The following is a 17,239-nucleotide window of genomic DNA, read 5'->3' on the forward strand; positions in this document are numbered from 1 at the left end:
CTGAAGTGTTATAACTCTTTTCTGAGTCTTTGTCCATCTTTGTTAGCCTTTCTTCTGAAGAAGATGGATGCCTGAAGAGGACTGCCCCTATCCTTCATGTCCACCTCCCAGTTCAAGGTCAAGTGTTTTTGTTTCCATCATGTGAGGGTCATTTTATTGCCATTTGCAAATATTTGCATAGTTATGAGAGTACATAAAGTGCCGTCCTGCCAAGTTAGGAATATCAGCATGGAAAACTGAACCAAGGAACCTGGACATTTCCAGGAACTGTTTCATTATTCCCAGAGCAAGAAAGAAACATAGAAAAAAGCAATCAGTTTCTCTGCTAAGGTGGTCTTATGCTATGCGTATCACTTCTTATTAGGTATTTCTAGACTTATGATGAAAAGTATAATTTATTAAAGGTTTCATTTCTTATCACTGCTCTGTAGTAAATAACATTTGTACCACACAAGGACTAGTCACTCACCATCTCCAATAAGAGAGAATCTAACGCTTTCCCTTTGACCTTTGCCCCCTCCAATGTTAACATGTCATTTATGTGGTTATTATTTCCAGACTGTCATGAAATTGGTGTGTAAAAACAGTATGATTGTAAAATGAGGGAAAGCATTGCGTTGTCTTTTTAAAAGACGGTGTTCTTTTGGTGTGTAGAGTTAATATGGATGGCTAAATAGCAGTTAAAGTGTATGTGCACAAATTGAAACATTGTAACAAAAAGCTGTTCATTTGGCAAGCCCAAGCAGCATTTTTACCTCGACAACCGTTTAAATTCAGCCAATTAATTTAAAAAGGTGCTTGGAGACTCAAGATCAAATAAATTTAAATGCATTAGTTTTGATTCCCTCAAACCAACCCGATTATAAAGAAACTAATATGTAATCGTGAGTATAAAAGATGCAAGCATTTGAAAATTAGGGGGAGAGCCAATTGTTATCTGAAGACATAAAAAATCTCCATGCTCTCAGAACAAAAACACTATCCGCTCATAAGGTACATTGGCGCAATTAGCGAATATTCTTGACACCAGAAAACAACTGAGAAAGCATTTCAGACTGAAGCATTCAATGGAGAGAGGCATTCAGAACAGAAGAAATGGCTGACCAAACATCCTTGACAGCAGAAATCAGCGGAAGAATGGCATTTCTGATTTGAAATCAGTGGAGAGGAAGAGGAGCATTCTGGAAGATACATTCCGTGTGAACTTTGAGAGACTAACTTTTTTGACGTATTGTTTTCTTATCACTTGGATTTATAGAAGTGGGACTTGTATTATTGAAACAATCAGGGAATAGGTAATAGTTAGGGAGTAATTGTACTGTTTGTTAGAAATTCTGATAATTTGTTCACTATTGGAGTTAGATAAATAAATTGTTACTTGTTTAGTGAGTAAAGGGATTTCATTTCATTTAACCACTCCTTTATAACAGATTGGGAGGGGTGGTGAGAACTAGGTTATTATATCCCTTGTCACACTTCTTTATCAGATTATGAAATGAGGTACTCCTCTCTGGGTGTTTCAGTTTTAATTATCAGAGGGGTGTTGACCTCACCTTCGTAACGTGGACTCAATGACTCTAATATTCTTCTGATCATCTAACCAACTTTTATGGTATGTATATACTTCAGCTTATCTAGAGGTTCCATTCACCAGTCCCTTCTATCCTCCTTGACTTGCATTAGTTCCTGGATCCCTGTAATTAAGTTAAAATTGTCATTGGTCTGTTAAAATCCCTTCATTTCTTTGTTTCTCCAAAACTCCAAATTTCAGCCTTCCTTCAGCCCCATCTCAGTTCACAGACCTCTCCTCCCATTAACATCTTGTTCATCCTGTCCTCACTTCACCTAACTTTTGGTAGCTGTTCCATGAGCAGTGGTACATGCTATAAAAACTCCTTTTTTAAGTTTCTTCACCTCTCGCCTCCTCTACTGTCTTCTGGAACCCTTTCTTTTAAACTACTTGACCGCACTGAATGTTTTCTCCTTTGGTTTGGCATCCATTTTTGACTGTTTACACAACTATGAACATGTCTGGTCATTTACCTGCACTAAAGATGTTTGTTTTAATGTATGTTCTTGCTTCTATAAAGTGCAGGCCATAGTGTTTTAAGATGTCTATGAAATAACTGCACAAAGGCCAGTATCCCATCACCAAATTACTCTTTATTTAGAATGTGTATTGTACATGACACTGACCCACTTAGCTCAGAGCTGGCTTCTATAGTGAACAGAACCCCTGACATTTCTGTTTATAACTGTTAGCTAGGGCTCCCTGACTGGGCCAGGTTAACGGCTCCAATTAGGGAACCCATATGATGTCCACCTGGGTGCCCTCGTTCTAATCACAGTCTAATTATTCCATTATTGGATATACTTTTTGTTATGTTAAGCTGTTAGTATTGCCTTATCTGAATGGAAACTTATTTTAGTAAGTTAATATGGTTTCTTTATTTCCTAGGACTGAGCCCTAGACTCTCGAAAGTAAACTTTTTCACTCTTCTTAGTCTGTGGATGGAACTTTTTCCAAATAATGAACAAAAGACAATTCAGGTATAGTACTTGCCCAAAGATCATAAAAGAAGCTTTTTAATAATATGGGTTATAAGTCTGTAAGTGACATGTTGGGTTCTGTTATCTTTTTCTCATTATTTCAGTCATCAACTAAGACAACTTTTATTGTTATCAATCATTTTTGTATAATTTTATTCATGGTAACTACTATATGATCTGATGTACTTGAGCAGTTTTCATGTACTGACTATGTACAGTCAGTCATAGACAGGATGATGCAAAGTTCTGCAGCGTTGTACTTAAATGGAACAGAAACGCAGATGTGTTCATGGACTAATGTTGATACTTAAAATAGCTTTATTGTTAGTATGCTCAGTAATATTTAAGTATTTATCTATAATTTGCATCATTGAATAATGTCCACAAATATACATAGAACATAGAATAGTACAGCACAGTACAGGCCCTTCAGCCCTCAATGTTGTGCCGACCTTTTATCCTCCTCTAAGGCAAAACTAACCTACATACCCTTCATTGTACTATCTTCCATGTACCTATCCAAGACTCACTTAAATGTCCCTAATGTATCTGATTCTACTACCACTGCTGGCAGTGCATTCCACACACCCACCACTCTGTGTAAAGAACCCGCCTCTGACATCTCCCCTAAACATTCCTCCAATCACCTTAAAATTATGCCCCCTCGTGATAGCCATTTCTGCCCTGGTAAAAAAAGTCTCTGGCTATCCACTCTATCTATGCCTCTCATCACCTTTTACACGTCTATCAAGGCACCTCATATCCTTCTTCATTCCAATGAGAAAAGTCCTAACTCCCTCAGCCTTTCTTCATAAGACATGTCCTCGAGTCCATGCAGCATTCTGGTAAATCTCCTCTCCACCCTCTCTACAGCTTCCACAAAATGGGTCTGGGTGGGTTACTCTTCAGAGGGCTGGTGTGGACTTGTTGGGCCCAAGGGCCTGTTTCCACACTAGGGAATCAAATAAATAATAAAAAATAAGACACAGAGTGACATGGTAGCTCAGTGGTTAGCACTGCTGTCTCACAGCATCAGGGTCCCATGTTTGGTTTCAGCCTCGGGTGACTGTCTGTGTGGAGTTTGCACATTCTCCCTGTGTCTGTTTGGTTTCATGCCACAGTCCAAAGATGAGCAGGTTAGGTGAATTGGCCATGTTAAATTGCCCGTAGTTAAGTGCATTAACCAGGGGTAAATGTAGGGGAATGGGTCTGGGTGGGTTGCTCTTCGGAGGGTTGGTGTAGACTTGTTGGGCCGAAGGGCCTGTTTCCACACTGTAGGGAACCCATTCTAATCTTTCCTACAATGGAGCGACTAGAACTGAACATATTCCAAGTGCAGTCTAACCAGGCCTGTATAGAGCTGTAACATAACTTTGTGACTCTTAAACTCAATCCCCTTGCTAATGAAAGCCAACATACCATGTGCCTTCTTAGTAAACGTAGCAACTTTGAGGGATCTATGGACTGTTAAGTTCTTTTTTTCGGAGGTCCTTACTTGATGCAACTGCAACACACCAACTTCTGAGAATAGCAACCAAATTTTATTAAGCACAGTACGATGCAAGCTTTGGAGAAACCCTGAACACTCTTCGCCATGCTTGTGAGTCATGTGCAGGGGTATCTTCCTTAACAAAGGACACAGTCCTTCCTTGATACATAATCTTTATATCACAGTTAGTAATTCTGGATGTAGGTTTGCTCACTGAGCTGGAAGGTTCATTTCCAGACGTTTCGTTACCCTACTAGGTAACATAATCAGTGGGCCTCCAGGTGAAGCACTGTTGATAATTCCTGCATTCTATTTATATGTTTGGGTTTCTTTGGGTTGGTGATGTCTTTTCCTGTGGTGATGTCATGTCCGGTGGTGATGTCATTTCCTGTTCTTTTTCTCAGGGTGTGGTAGATGGGGTCTAACTCAATGTGTTTGTTGATAGACTTCTGGTTGGAATGCCATGCTTCTAGGTTCCTATGTTATTGGTACTGATGTATACCATAACTTCTGGCTGCTCATCCACTCCTGTAAGAAGCCCATAGATTCGCTATGAGTCATCCCTGACCCTGGCACCTGGGAGGCAACATAACCATCCGAGAGTCTCAATTGCCCACCTATTCTCCCCTCTTCCCTTCTGAGCCACAGACCTAGGTTCATGAGTCATGGAGATGTACAGCACAGTACGGAAACAGACCCTTCGGTCCAACCCGTCCATGTCGACCAGATATCCCAACCCAATCTAGTCCCCCTGCCAGCACCTGGCCCATATTTCTCCAAACCCTTCCTATTCATATACCCATCCAAATGCCTCTTAAATGTTGCAATTGTACCAGCCTCCACCACTTCCTCTGGCAGCTCATTCCATACACGTACCACCCTCTGCGTGAAAACGTTGCCCCTTAGGTCCCTTTTATATCTTTCCCCTCTCACCCTAAACCTATGCTCACTAATTCTGGACTCCCCCAACCCAGGGAAAAGACTTTGTCTATTATTCCTATCCATGCCCCTCATAATTTTGTAAACCTCTATAAGGTCACCCCTCAGCCTCCAATGTTTCGGGGAAAACAGCCCCAGCCTGTTCAGCCTCTCACGACAGCTCCAATCCTTCAACTCTGGCAACATCGTTGTAATCTTTTCTGAACCCTTTCAAGTTTCACAACATCTTTCCGATAGGAAGGAGACCAGAACTGCACGCAATATTCCAACAGTGGACTAACCAATGTCCTCTGCAGCCACAACATTACCTCCCTGTACTCAACTCCTGTACTCAATACTCTGACTGATAAAGGAAAGCATACCAAATGCCTTCTTCACTATCTACCTGTGACTCCACTTTCAAGGAGTTATGAACCTGCACTCCAAGGTCTCTATGTTCAGCAACACGCCCGAGGATCTTACCATTAAGTGTATAAGTCCTGCTAAGATTTGCTTTCCTGAAATGCAGCACCTCGCATTTATCTGAATTAAACTCCATCGGCCACTTCTCAGCCCATTGGCCCATCTGATCAAGATCCTGTTGTAATCTGAGGTAGCCCTCTTCGTTGTCCACTACACCTCCAATATTGGTGTCATCAGCAAACTTACTAACTCCACCTGTTATGCTCACGTCCAAATCATTTATATAAATGGCGAAAAGTAGAGGATCCAGCACCAATCCTTGTGGCACTCCACTGGTCACAGGCCTCCAGTCTGAAAAACAATCCTCCACCACCACCCTCTGTCTTCTACCTTTGAGCCAGTTCTGTACCCAAATGGCTAGTTCTCCCTGTATTCCGTGAGATCTAACCTTGCTAACCTTCCATGGGGAACCTTGTCGAATGCCTTACTGAAATCCATGTAGATCACATCTACCACTCTGCCCTCATCAATCCTCTTTGTTACTTTCTCAAAAAACTCAATCAAGTTTGTGAGACATGATTTCCCACAGTGCCAGAGACCTGGCTCCTTTGGCTTTCCCCTGGTAGGTCCCCACCCCCCCAAACCCTCCCCCAACCATATCCAAAACTGCATTCTTATTATTGAGGGGAATGACCACAGGGGGTCCCTTCATTGCCTGCCTATTCCCTTTCCATCTCCTGATGGTCACCTGTCTATCTTTATCCTGTAACTTAGGTGTGACCACCTCCCTATCATTCCTGTCTATCACCTCCACAGCCTCCCAAATGATCTGAAGTTCTTCCAGCTCCAGCTCCAGTTCCCTACTGCAGTCTGTGAGGAACTGGAGTTGGGTGCACTTCTTGCTGGTGAGGTCAGCAGGGACACCAGTGGTGACCCTTACCTCCCACATCTTGCAACAGAGCACGAAATTGCCCTAACCTCTATCTCCTCTATTTTAAATTTCCAAGAGAGATTGAATAAATGAAAATAAAAACCTTACCTTACCTACCCTCCGCAAACAGTCTTTATTTTTGGTTAGAGGAGGAGGACAGATGGGAGACACTACCTGTGTAGTGTTTAGGGTTTAGCCACCACTGAATATATCAGTTCATGTGCCAGCAATCCCCATGTCCATGTCCATTCCTGTTGAGCCTTCGCTTCACCTGTTCACAAGGTAAGTCTATAACAAGGAAATTTACCTTCCCAGCAGCCCTGTGGTCCATGCTCTCCCCATTTCCACTGCTGCAAATGGAGGCCACTGATTCATGAGGTAGGTCTATAACAGGGAAACTTACTTTTGTGGCAGCCCCTGGTCTGTGCTCTCACCAACCTGTTGCTACAAATGGAGGCCGCTCATTCATAAGGCAAGTCTTTAAGAGGGAAATTTACCTTCCCAGGAGCCCCCTGGTCCGTGCTGCCCCTATTTCTGCTGCTGCAAATGGAGGCCACTGATTCATGAGGTAAGTCTATAACATGAAAATTTACCTTCCTGGCAGCCCCTGGTCTGTGCTCTCACCACTATATACAGGTTAGGATATTTCACATGTGTTAAGACATATTAAACTGCAATGTTAATATTTTTCATTTCTTGTGGTACCCAAAAGCTAGTTACTTATACACTTTTGTCCAAAAAATAAATATCTTAACTGAGTCTCACTATTGTCACCTCCCATAAGTAATGAACTTGTTCTTTGTTGCTGTCCTTAAACTATTCCTGAGCACAAATTTATTCTCAGGACAATCATTCACTTTACAGTACAGTGGCTTAGCATGGAGGGAGATGTGGTGAGAAAGAATACAGTAACCATTTTACACTTGGGAAGATACCACATGAAAGACTGACTAATTTGTTAGTGCTGCCAATTGAGGCTGAATGTTATTAAGGAATGAGAAGAAATATTTGTTCTGCCAATAATATTGGGGCTTTTTAAATCAAGTGAATCCTCAAAGCAGACAAACTTGCTTGTAATCTCATCTGAATGATGAGCCCTGGAGAATCAGCTGAAGTGGATCTTAAACCTACAACATTATTATCTAGAGTTAATGACATGCTGCTCTTTCTGTCCTTGCATTTCTGATAATTAAATGACAGGTAAATGTGGATTACGAAGAATACTATGCCAAAGTGGATGTCAACTGAATCAAACTTAGTCCATCACTTGTTGATTCAGGGAAAGTTAAAACACTTCAGAATGTCTCTTCACCATTTCATTGACATTGGCATCTTGTCTGTGAGTCTAAGTGACATAATACTGAGGTGGTGTACCACTGTCTGAGGTGTCATGTTTTGGTTGGGTGTGAAAACAAGATTCCACCTGTCCTCCCAGTTGGACTAAAAAGCTCCATGATACCATTCAAAGAAGAGCAAGGAGGTTATCCCTGTTGTGCCTGGTTGTTATTTCTCTTTCAGTCAAATCCCCAAAATAAGTTATCAGATTGCTATCCTGTTAGTTGTCAGATTTTGCTGTGTGGAAATTAGTTGCTGAGTTTCCCATATTACAATGTTTCAAAAGTACGTACTTAGTTGACTTTGGATCTTTATTAAGTCATAAAATAAAACATTTCTTATTCCTATGGAGGAAATTATATAGCACTAATAAATATTTGTAAATATATTTGTATAAAAATACTGATGTTTCAATGATGTACATTTATAAATATAAAAATTGGCCAGAAAATACTGGAAAGGAAGAGTGGATCTGAGAATTAGAGTCATAGAGACATGCAGTTGGAAACAGACCATTTGGTCTAACTTGTCCATGTTGACCAGATATCCTAAATTAATCTAGCCTCTTTTGGCAGCATTTGGCCCATATCCTTCTATTCATGTACCTGTCCAGAAGCATTTTAAATGTTGTAATTGTACTGGCCTCCACCATGTCTTCTGGCAGCTTGTTCCAAACACACACCATCCTCTGCGTGAATAAGTTAGCCTTTAAGTCCCTTTTAAATCCTTTTCCTCTCATCTTAAACCAATGCCCTCTAGTTTGGGACTCTACTCACTCTATCAATGCCTCTCATGATTTTATAAACCTCAATAAGGTCACCCCTGAGCCTCTGCTGCTCCAGGGAAAATAGCCCCCGTGGGCGGCACGGTGGCACAGTGGTTAGCACTGCTGCCTCACAGCGCCTGAAGACCCGGGTTCAATTCCCGACTCAGGCGACTGACTGTGTGGAGTTTGCACGTTCTCCCCGTGTCAGCGTGGGTTTCCTCCGGGTGCTCCGGTTTCCTCCCACAGTCCAAAGATGTGCGGGTCAGGTGAATTGGCCATGCTAAATTGCCCGTAGTGTTAGGTAAGGGGTAAATGTTGGGGTATGGGTGGGTTTCGCTTCGGCGGGTCGGTGTGGACTTGTTGGGCCGAAGGGCCTGTTTCCACACTGTAAATCTAATCTAATCTAATCTACTCAGCCTCTCCCTATAGATCAAACTCTCCAACCCTGGCAATATCCTTGTAAATCTTTTCAGAACCTTTGCAAGTTTCACAATCTCTTTCCTAAAGGTAGGAGACCAGAACAGAATGTAACAATCCAAAAGTGGCCTAACCAAGGTGCTGTACAACCAAACCCTCACCTCCCAACTCCTATACTCAATGCATTGACCAATAAATACAAGCATACCAAATGCCTTCTTCACTGTCCTGTCTACCTGCAACTCTACTTTTCAAGGAACTATAAACCTGTACGCCAAGGTCTCTTCTGGGACACTCGCATCAATCAACCACACCGCACTGTGGCCCAACATTTCGACTCCCCCTCCCACTCTGCCGAGGACATGGAGGTCCTGGGCCTCCTTCACCGCCGCTCCCTCACCGCCGCTCCCTCACCACCAGATGCCTGGAGGAAAAGTGCCTCATCTTCTGCCTCGGAACATTTCAACCCCAGAGCATCAATATGGACTTTAACAGTTTCTTCATTTCCCATTCACCCACCTCACCCCAGTTCCAAACCTCCAGCTCAGCACTGTCCCCATGACTTGTCCTACCTGCCCATCTTCTATTCCACCTATCCACTGCACCCTCCCCCTGACCTATCACCTTCATCCCCTCCCCCACTCACCTATTGTACTCTATGCTACTTTCTCCCCACCCCCACCCCCACCCTCCTCTCATTTATCTCTCCACCCTTCAGGCTTTCTGCCCGTATTCCTGATGAAGGGCTTTTTCCCGAAACGTCGATTTTCCTGCTCTTCGGATGCTGCCTGAACTGCTGTGCTTTTCCAGCACCACTCTAATCTAGACTCTGATTTCCAGCATCTGCAGTCATTGTTTTTACCTCCAAGGTCTCTTTGTTCAGCAGTATTTCCCAGGAATTGCAAATCCCTATAAGTGTTATCTAGACTCCACCACTCTGATGTTAAATTCACAAAAACAGCACGTTGCCTTTAACTTCCCAGTAATTTTCATGATGTTGCTCACTTGCTGATTAATTGGCTTTTAATCACTTATTATCTAATTAACGTTCAAAGATATGTCATTCTATACCTCTAGAGCAGGTGGGACTTGAATCTAGGTCTCAAATAATTAATAACACAATTATCGTTTCAGCCATGTGATAAGGGCGATCCCCTATATCCGCAGAATCATTTTCCTTAGTTTCAGTTACCCATGGTTTACCGCGGCCAAAATATATTATCGGGAATTTTCCAGAACCATAGACCAGGGGGCTGCCAGGAAGGTACTTTTCCCATTTATATGAATGAGTTTGCTCCTATCTGCGGCTTTGGGCTTCCTAGGTAGGTCCTGGAACATACGCCTGCGGCTACAGGGGGGACTATGGTAATTATTAAAGACAGTCAGTCAAATTCTCTGTGCCCCAAAGTGAGAAACTTAAAAAAGAACTCGGATTCTCATTCCTTGAGGTAAGGAATTGCTGGGCAGCTTTTAAAATGTCAAATTGTAACTAAATTTTTTAATCTTTCCTTTCTATTACTGCCAGTCCAATCTTATTGCCTTCCGCTTTCTGTACCTGATTTAACTTGAATTCAACCACTTTATCTATAAGTCTGATTGGTTAAGAATTTCTGTTTGGCCCCAGATTTCCTATTACCGTTGCATTGCTGTTATCAGCTTACACCTCCAACAATTTGATGGGGAAAGAATATTTGAAGAAAGAATATGGCAAAAATGTTAATTAAAAAGATATGCTGTAAGATGTATCCTCCCAACATTCACCAGCTATTTAGTGTAAGCATTGCATTAAAAAAAGTTGTAGGTTTGAAAAAGACTGATTGCAAAGAGAAACTAAAAAAATCCTTATTATCTAAGCATGACTTTGCAAAAAGTGAAAGAATACAAACTTCATATTTTGACCTTGCTTCTCTAAATGAGGATATGCTTTCAAAATGAATGTCCCCCATACCATCTACATCTGATTTTTAGATAAAGTTTCTCTGTTTCTCAATAATATGCCTAATGCATTAATTCCTACAATAAAGAATAATATAGTCAAATGGAAAAATACTATCATTAATGTTATTAATATTTCAATTTAATGTTTGAATGTGAGAGGCATTAGGAAGACTGACATTAATTGTACATTCTGAATTCTGTTGAGAAAGTGGTGAGTTGTTTGTTTGACATGCTGTCCTAGATAGGAAAGGAGTTCCATATTTGAGTAAAAAATGAGGTCTGCAGATGCTGGAGATCACAGCTGCAAATGTGTTGCTGGTCAAAGCACAGCAGGCCAGGCAGCATCTCAGGAATAGAGAATTCGACGTTTCGAGCATAAGCCCTTCATCAGGGCTTATGCTCGAAACGTCGAATTCTCTATTCCTGAGATGCTGCCTGGCCTGCTGTGCTTTGACCAGCAACACATTTGCAGCAGTTCCATATTTGAACCCAGTAACAATGAAGAATAATGAACACCATAATCATGGTGATGCCTAACTTACAGGGGTTTTTGGAAATAGAGGTGGTGTTGGGTTTGGGCAGCTTGACAACTCCTGGATGATGTTGAGCTTCAGTTGCGATGCAGTTACATCCTCAAGATGAGTGGAAAGCATTCTGTTATATTTCTGAACTGTGCCATGTAGGTGAGGGAAAGGTTTTGTGGAGCCAGGAGATATGCCTCGCTCCGGAGGAAAGCTAACTTCTGGCCTACTGTTTAACTGTGGCATTTATGTGGTTGATCCAGTTCGTTAAATTTTTGCTTTCAATTTGGAGAACTTTTTTTTATTTTCAGTTTTTGATGTTTTAGTTTCCTGTTCACATGGTGTTTTCTTCATTTTTAGCGACGAAAAAATGGCCTGGTTGTAGTACATAATTCAAAGATTATCGGCCTCCACTGTTCAAGCGCAGAGTTACATGCAGGCCAAATTGCTGTTGTCAAACATGGGTCTAAGCTGAAAGATTGCGATCTCTATTTCTCAAGGAAACCATGCTCAACCTGTTTAAAGATGGTTTTAAATGGTATGTATAGTATAAAATTATTTGATTAAATGCCTTACCTTACAGTGGACTTGTTCGCAAAATTGAATAGGACAGTAACAATGTGGACTTAAAACTGGCAAATAAATAGAAAACAGAGGATAATGATGTATGGTCATAATTTGGAAAGGTGGTTTTGAGTTTTGTTCCCTAGAAGTACCAGCAATACTTTGATAAATTTATGCAAATGTTCCTGACCTGTTGTGTGGGTACAATTTCAAAGCTTTCAGCTGAGGTAAGTCTTTGAAGTCCAATAAACAGTGAGGAGAGTAGTTGCAGATTTCAGGAGTACATAGACACCTTGATGAAACAGGCAAACATGATAGATGAAATTTAATGTGGAGAATTGTGCACTGGGAAAAAAAATAAGTAGGCAAAAGCTTTTGAAAGGGAATTGGATATATACATGAAGGGGATTAATTTGTAGGACTATGCAGACGGAGTAGGGGACAAGGAATAATTGGACTTCTCATTCAACAAGACAGCCCAGTAGTTTTTAGTGAAGCTCTTTCTTCTGTGGTGTTGTTTTATGAAATAAAATTGTACAATTTTCACTAAACAAAAATCCACATTTTCAATTTCTACCCTTTTTTGTTTTGCAAAATATTCAAAATTAGCTGGAGTCAATCGCATTTCATACTGGCCTGGTGACCCTGAGATAAGTCTCGTTGACGACTATGTAATGAATAATTGCAATTCAGATGCAAAACTAGATGCAAAAGCTGTGGAAAGACTCAAGTCCAACAGTCGCTCTCGTATTTGCACCTTGCTTCAGCCTTTGGCTTACAACATGCTGCAGTTTGTGGAAGAAACCTCAAAAAAGTGTGAGTTTTTACAAAGTATAGTCACCCTGAACAGAGATTTTAAACTTGAGGACTTTTTTACTGAGTGCAGAAGAAATCGATTACAGGAATTTGAGAAATTATTCTTGATATCCAATAGTGAGACTCACAAAGAAATCTTGAAGACTATTGGCTTAGAGAACGTATGTGATGATATTCATTTTACTAACTTGAGGCATAAAATGGAAGATCTTGTCTTTTTGTTAGCAACTGTTGACTGTAGCGTTCCAGAGTATGGGACGTTCAGATTTTATTGTGATGATTCGGACAAAGCATGTGACGAGCACACAAATGACGAGTTCCAAAACTTTGCAAGACATTGCATGGTTCAAGCCAGATTGTTGGCATATCGGACAGGTAAGGCAACCAATTTGATACTTACATTGAAGTTAGATATGATTCTAGAGTTATGTTATATGAACAAGCATCATTTTTAAGATTCATTAACTCATAAATAACTTACATTTAGCAGTATGACAATGTCAGGACATCCCAAAGCACTTTATTAAGCTAATGGTGTCCTTCTAAAGTGTGTTTAATGCTGAAAACATACCAATGAACTAGCACACAGCATAGTTTCATAAATAACACTGTGATAATGATCAGACATGCTGTTTAGAGATGTTGGCTAAAAGAAAAATATTGATCAAGGCTCCAAGGAAAATTCCTGTGTGTTTCTGGGAAAGAGTATCGTCAGATCTCTTACATTGATCTGACAGGGTGGCCTTTATTTAACATCTCATCTGAACAATGGCAAGTTCACTAGTTCTGCACGATCTTAGTAGTGCACTAAAGTTTAGGCTTCTGCAGTGAGGTTCAAAACCGCAAACCTCATTAGCTGTGGAGCACCAACTGTTCTACGGTCTTCAAAGGCACTAAATGAATACAAGCCTTTTCCTTTTCTTTTAAATGAATGGTAACAAAGCGGTACACCTTTATGTTGAGGAGTTCTGTCCTCCCAGGATGCCAATTACTGCCTCTTGCCTTGTTTCTCAAATTTTTCTACCTGTGGAAAACCAGCTTTCTTGTTATATCTCTCCAGGTTTGTTCCAGTGTCAAATTTGGGGCTAACTAACTGTTCAGGCCTTTTGTTCCATATTAAGCAAGTTTATGAACTCTTCTCCCCTGGGATACAATTATTACCTTTTTAAAGATATCCATTCCTATCTGACCCATAGCCTTTCTCATCACAGCACCACTGCCTGCTGATGATATCTTTCATAAAGATGAACTTTTATATGTTTCGATTCACCTCCCCTCCCACCTTGATCCGAATTTTTTATTTAACAAACTCTTCTCCTACCCTTTCCCCTCTGTCTCTTTTTGCACCCCGCCCAACCCTTTATCCCTTCTTCCAACTAAACTCTTCTTATTTCCTACCCCGCTTGCTCCCTCCCTCTGATCTCCTCTGACCATCCAACCCTCCCTAAATCTCTTTCTTCCTTCTCATCTGCTGTTTTCCCACCCAATTTTCTGCTGAAACCTCTTTCTCTGAGTTGTCAAAAATATTGATTTCCTCTTAAACAACAATGTTGATTTCTTTCACATGTGCTTCATGAGTGTTAACACATTCATATCACATTTTTAAAATTATGTGATTGTTGAAAATACTATGTTTCTGTAAAGTTGTTCATTGTATGGAACAAATGTACATTTTCACCAAGACTGATTGGTCCCTCTCTGATACCTGGTGCTGGAGTTCTGCTCAGTTCCTCAAGCTTTGATTCTGCAAATGAAGCACAAAGTTTAAAAATTCTGTTTTTGGACTTTTTACAGAAGTTCAGTTTCATCAATATCCTGTGGAATTGCAATTCTCAGAAAACCTGGTAACCAAACAGAAAATTGCAGGAGTAATGTTCTTTGTCTTCCCTTTGGAGTGCACTGCAATAACTCACACAGCATGCCGACCAGACTGAAAAGTTCAAGTTCTTAAATTCTTTAAATGGGAATAATGCATGTGGGATTGTAATTTTCATCCATTGACTGCAGAACTCAGTAGCTAGAGTGCACCACAGTACTTTTCTTAAAATAAGATAGAAAACTTCCAAGGCCAAATACACAAGGAACAAGGGAAAGACGATCCAGACAGAAGCACTTTTTTTTTTAACAATTATACAGTGATGTAACATATCTGAGGTTTTGTTTAAAGGTAAAGACCAATACAATTAACTGTCTGATCTATGAAATCTATCTTTCAGGGTCAACAAAATGCTTGTTTGCAGTTTCTATCAGTCGTGCCTTGTGTTGCTTCAGCAAGTTTGCTCCACTGTGATGATGGGGAAACCACTATTGCATATATGGTTGGCATGAGGAACTATGTTGTGTTAATAGAATAGCTGCGTGGTACAAATGATCTTAGATGCTATGTAGTTGAATTGCACAACAATTTGCCTGTGAAAGATTACAAAATTACATTCAATTAATCTGATAATATGTGGGTTGACAGGATGTTTTTAAAAATATAAAAGTTGCTGGACTGTCACCATTAATACTTAAAGGAAGAGAAAATATTTGGCCTACACATGTCTTCAGTCCCAAATGAAGTTATGATTCATTCATGCCCTGAGGGAATTTGTGATTAATCAATAAGTTTATCTTGGGAGAGCTCAGATGCTGAAAAAAAATCCAAGACTGCCAATTGTCTTGTGAAAATTTAAAGTAGGAAGAAAGAATCTACTGCTAATTCTTTCAATATGTCTTTGAAGGACTATTTTGTAGTCCAGCAACTTCCACATCAGTGCTCCATCTGACCTATGAATAGCTTCAATCTCTCTGCAGCACAAAAATATATTTGCCCCAGGTAGCACTGAAAACGTATGTCCAGTTGCGTGACTTAACTTGCATAAACCACCCAAATGTTTTCTTTATTGTTATATATTCCTGTCATAGGCCTTCCTTCCCAGCCAATTTTCTCCTGCACCCTCATGCAGATTTGCAAATTTTCTGCCTGATTGTGGTGACTTGGCTGTTACACAGCATTCTGGGGAGTGGAGATTCAAGGAACAGTGGGAAACCTTAAAACTTCCAAAGTGCACTTGTCCACAAATATATCCAAAGCTTGGATAAAACTTCTAACTCTTGGAAATGAAGCAGAGCCTTAAGCTAAATTCACAGAGAAATTGCCAAGTCTTTACAGGGTTATAAAACATGAAATTCCTCATTCTATGGGTAAGATTTTAAAAATTTGATTCTTGAATTTTTATTTAACTCCTGATATGTAGTCAGTCTCCTCATGTATGCAAGAAGGTTTCACGGTGATCTAGGCAAGTTGATTTTGTGGGCAAACACATGGCAGACGCAGTATAATGTGAATATTTGTGAAGTTATACACTCCAGTGTGAAAAATGGTGGCATATTGGGAAATGTGGATCCGTCGAGGGATTGAGTGTTATTGAATACCAGTCAATAAAAGTAAACTTTCAGATACAGCAAACAGTTAGGAAGGCAAATGGTATAAGCCAAAATTTCTGCATCCTCCTCATGCGCACTCCCCAACCCTACATTGTGTCGCCTGCAAATTTAGAGTCATTACATTTTCTTCCCTCATCTAAATCATGAATATATATTGATGATATGTTACAACTGAAGGATACAGTGTAAGACATTTAGGACTGAGATGAGAAAACATCTTCATTTAATGGCCTATGGTCAACCTGTGGAATTTGCTATCAAAAAGGCTACAGAGGCTATGTCATTGAGGATAGTCAATAAATAGATTGATATATTAAAGGCATCAAAGGGTGTGGAGAGAAATTGAGAATATGACTATGAGCTGGAGGATCGGCTATGAGCTGGAGGATCAGCCATGATCATTTTGAATGGCTTAATAGGCTAACGGCCTACTCCTGCTCTTAGCTTCTGTGCTTAAGACCCTCAATAAATCTGACTTCTTTGAAGAAGATTTATGCCTTTCTACTATTTCCTGTTTTGTTTTGTCACTTAATTTTCTGTGAAGTACCTTGGGATGTTCTCTCATTTTAGAAACAATGTGTAAATATTTAATTTCTACATATTCTTACATATTGATATAATTTAAATAGTTACTGGAATCACTGAAAAGATTGTGGCCAGTTGTGATAATTTGCGAGTTCTTTGATCTATATTTGGGGAGGTTCTTTTTCTGGGAAGATTTGATAACACTTTACAGTTTTTTTTGAACAGGCACATGTAATGTGCATTCTTCTACCTTGATGCAATCATGATTTTAAATTATAGATTTCCTGTTTCATTTCTTTGATTCTTAAAATTAATACATATCTTTTATGGCAAGAATTCCTTTGAGTGAATCATGTGAGTGGCAGGAAATACTCGTGGTTGAAGTTCTATTAAACCAACTTACATTAATATATTTCAGAGGATCAAAAGATTGGTGTTGGAGCAGTGATCTGGGCTGAAGGAAAGTCGGTATGTTGTACATTTTTGCACTTTTCTGTGAAGGTGAAATGCTATTAGTTTTCTGCTGAAACAGTTTGATGCTTTACTTGGTTGTGAGATTGCATTGATATCACCATTTCACTTGATGTCTACTCAAGGTTTAAACAAGAGTTCATGAT

At 40.2% G+C, this 17,239-nt stretch overlaps 1 protein-coding gene across 2 annotated transcripts in view; it reads left to right on the forward strand.

Moving 5' to 3' along the window:
• cdadc1 (cytidine and dCMP deaminase domain containing 1) overlaps nucleotides 1–17,239 on the forward strand; it is a 64,703-nt gene that overhangs the window by 16,934 nt on the left and 30,530 nt on the right. For both annotated transcript variants that reach the window (XM_060832929.1, XM_060832930.1), the window contains exons 2-5: nucleotides 2,459–2,550; nucleotides 11,649–11,826; nucleotides 12,462–13,043; nucleotides 17,041–17,090. In XM_060832929.1, coding sequence (XP_060688912.1) covers nucleotides 2,459–2,550; nucleotides 11,649–11,826; nucleotides 12,462–13,043; nucleotides 17,041–17,090 — 902 coding nt within the window. The remainder of the gene's footprint in view (nucleotides 1–2,458; nucleotides 2,551–11,648; nucleotides 11,827–12,461; nucleotides 13,044–17,040; nucleotides 17,091–17,239) is intronic.

Source organism: Hemiscyllium ocellatum, chromosome 12 (genome assembly GCF_020745735.1).
Source record: "Hemiscyllium ocellatum isolate sHemOce1 chromosome 12, sHemOce1.pat.X.cur, whole genome shotgun sequence".
NCBI lineage: Eukaryota > Metazoa > Chordata > Chondrichthyes > Orectolobiformes > Hemiscylliidae > Hemiscyllium > Hemiscyllium ocellatum.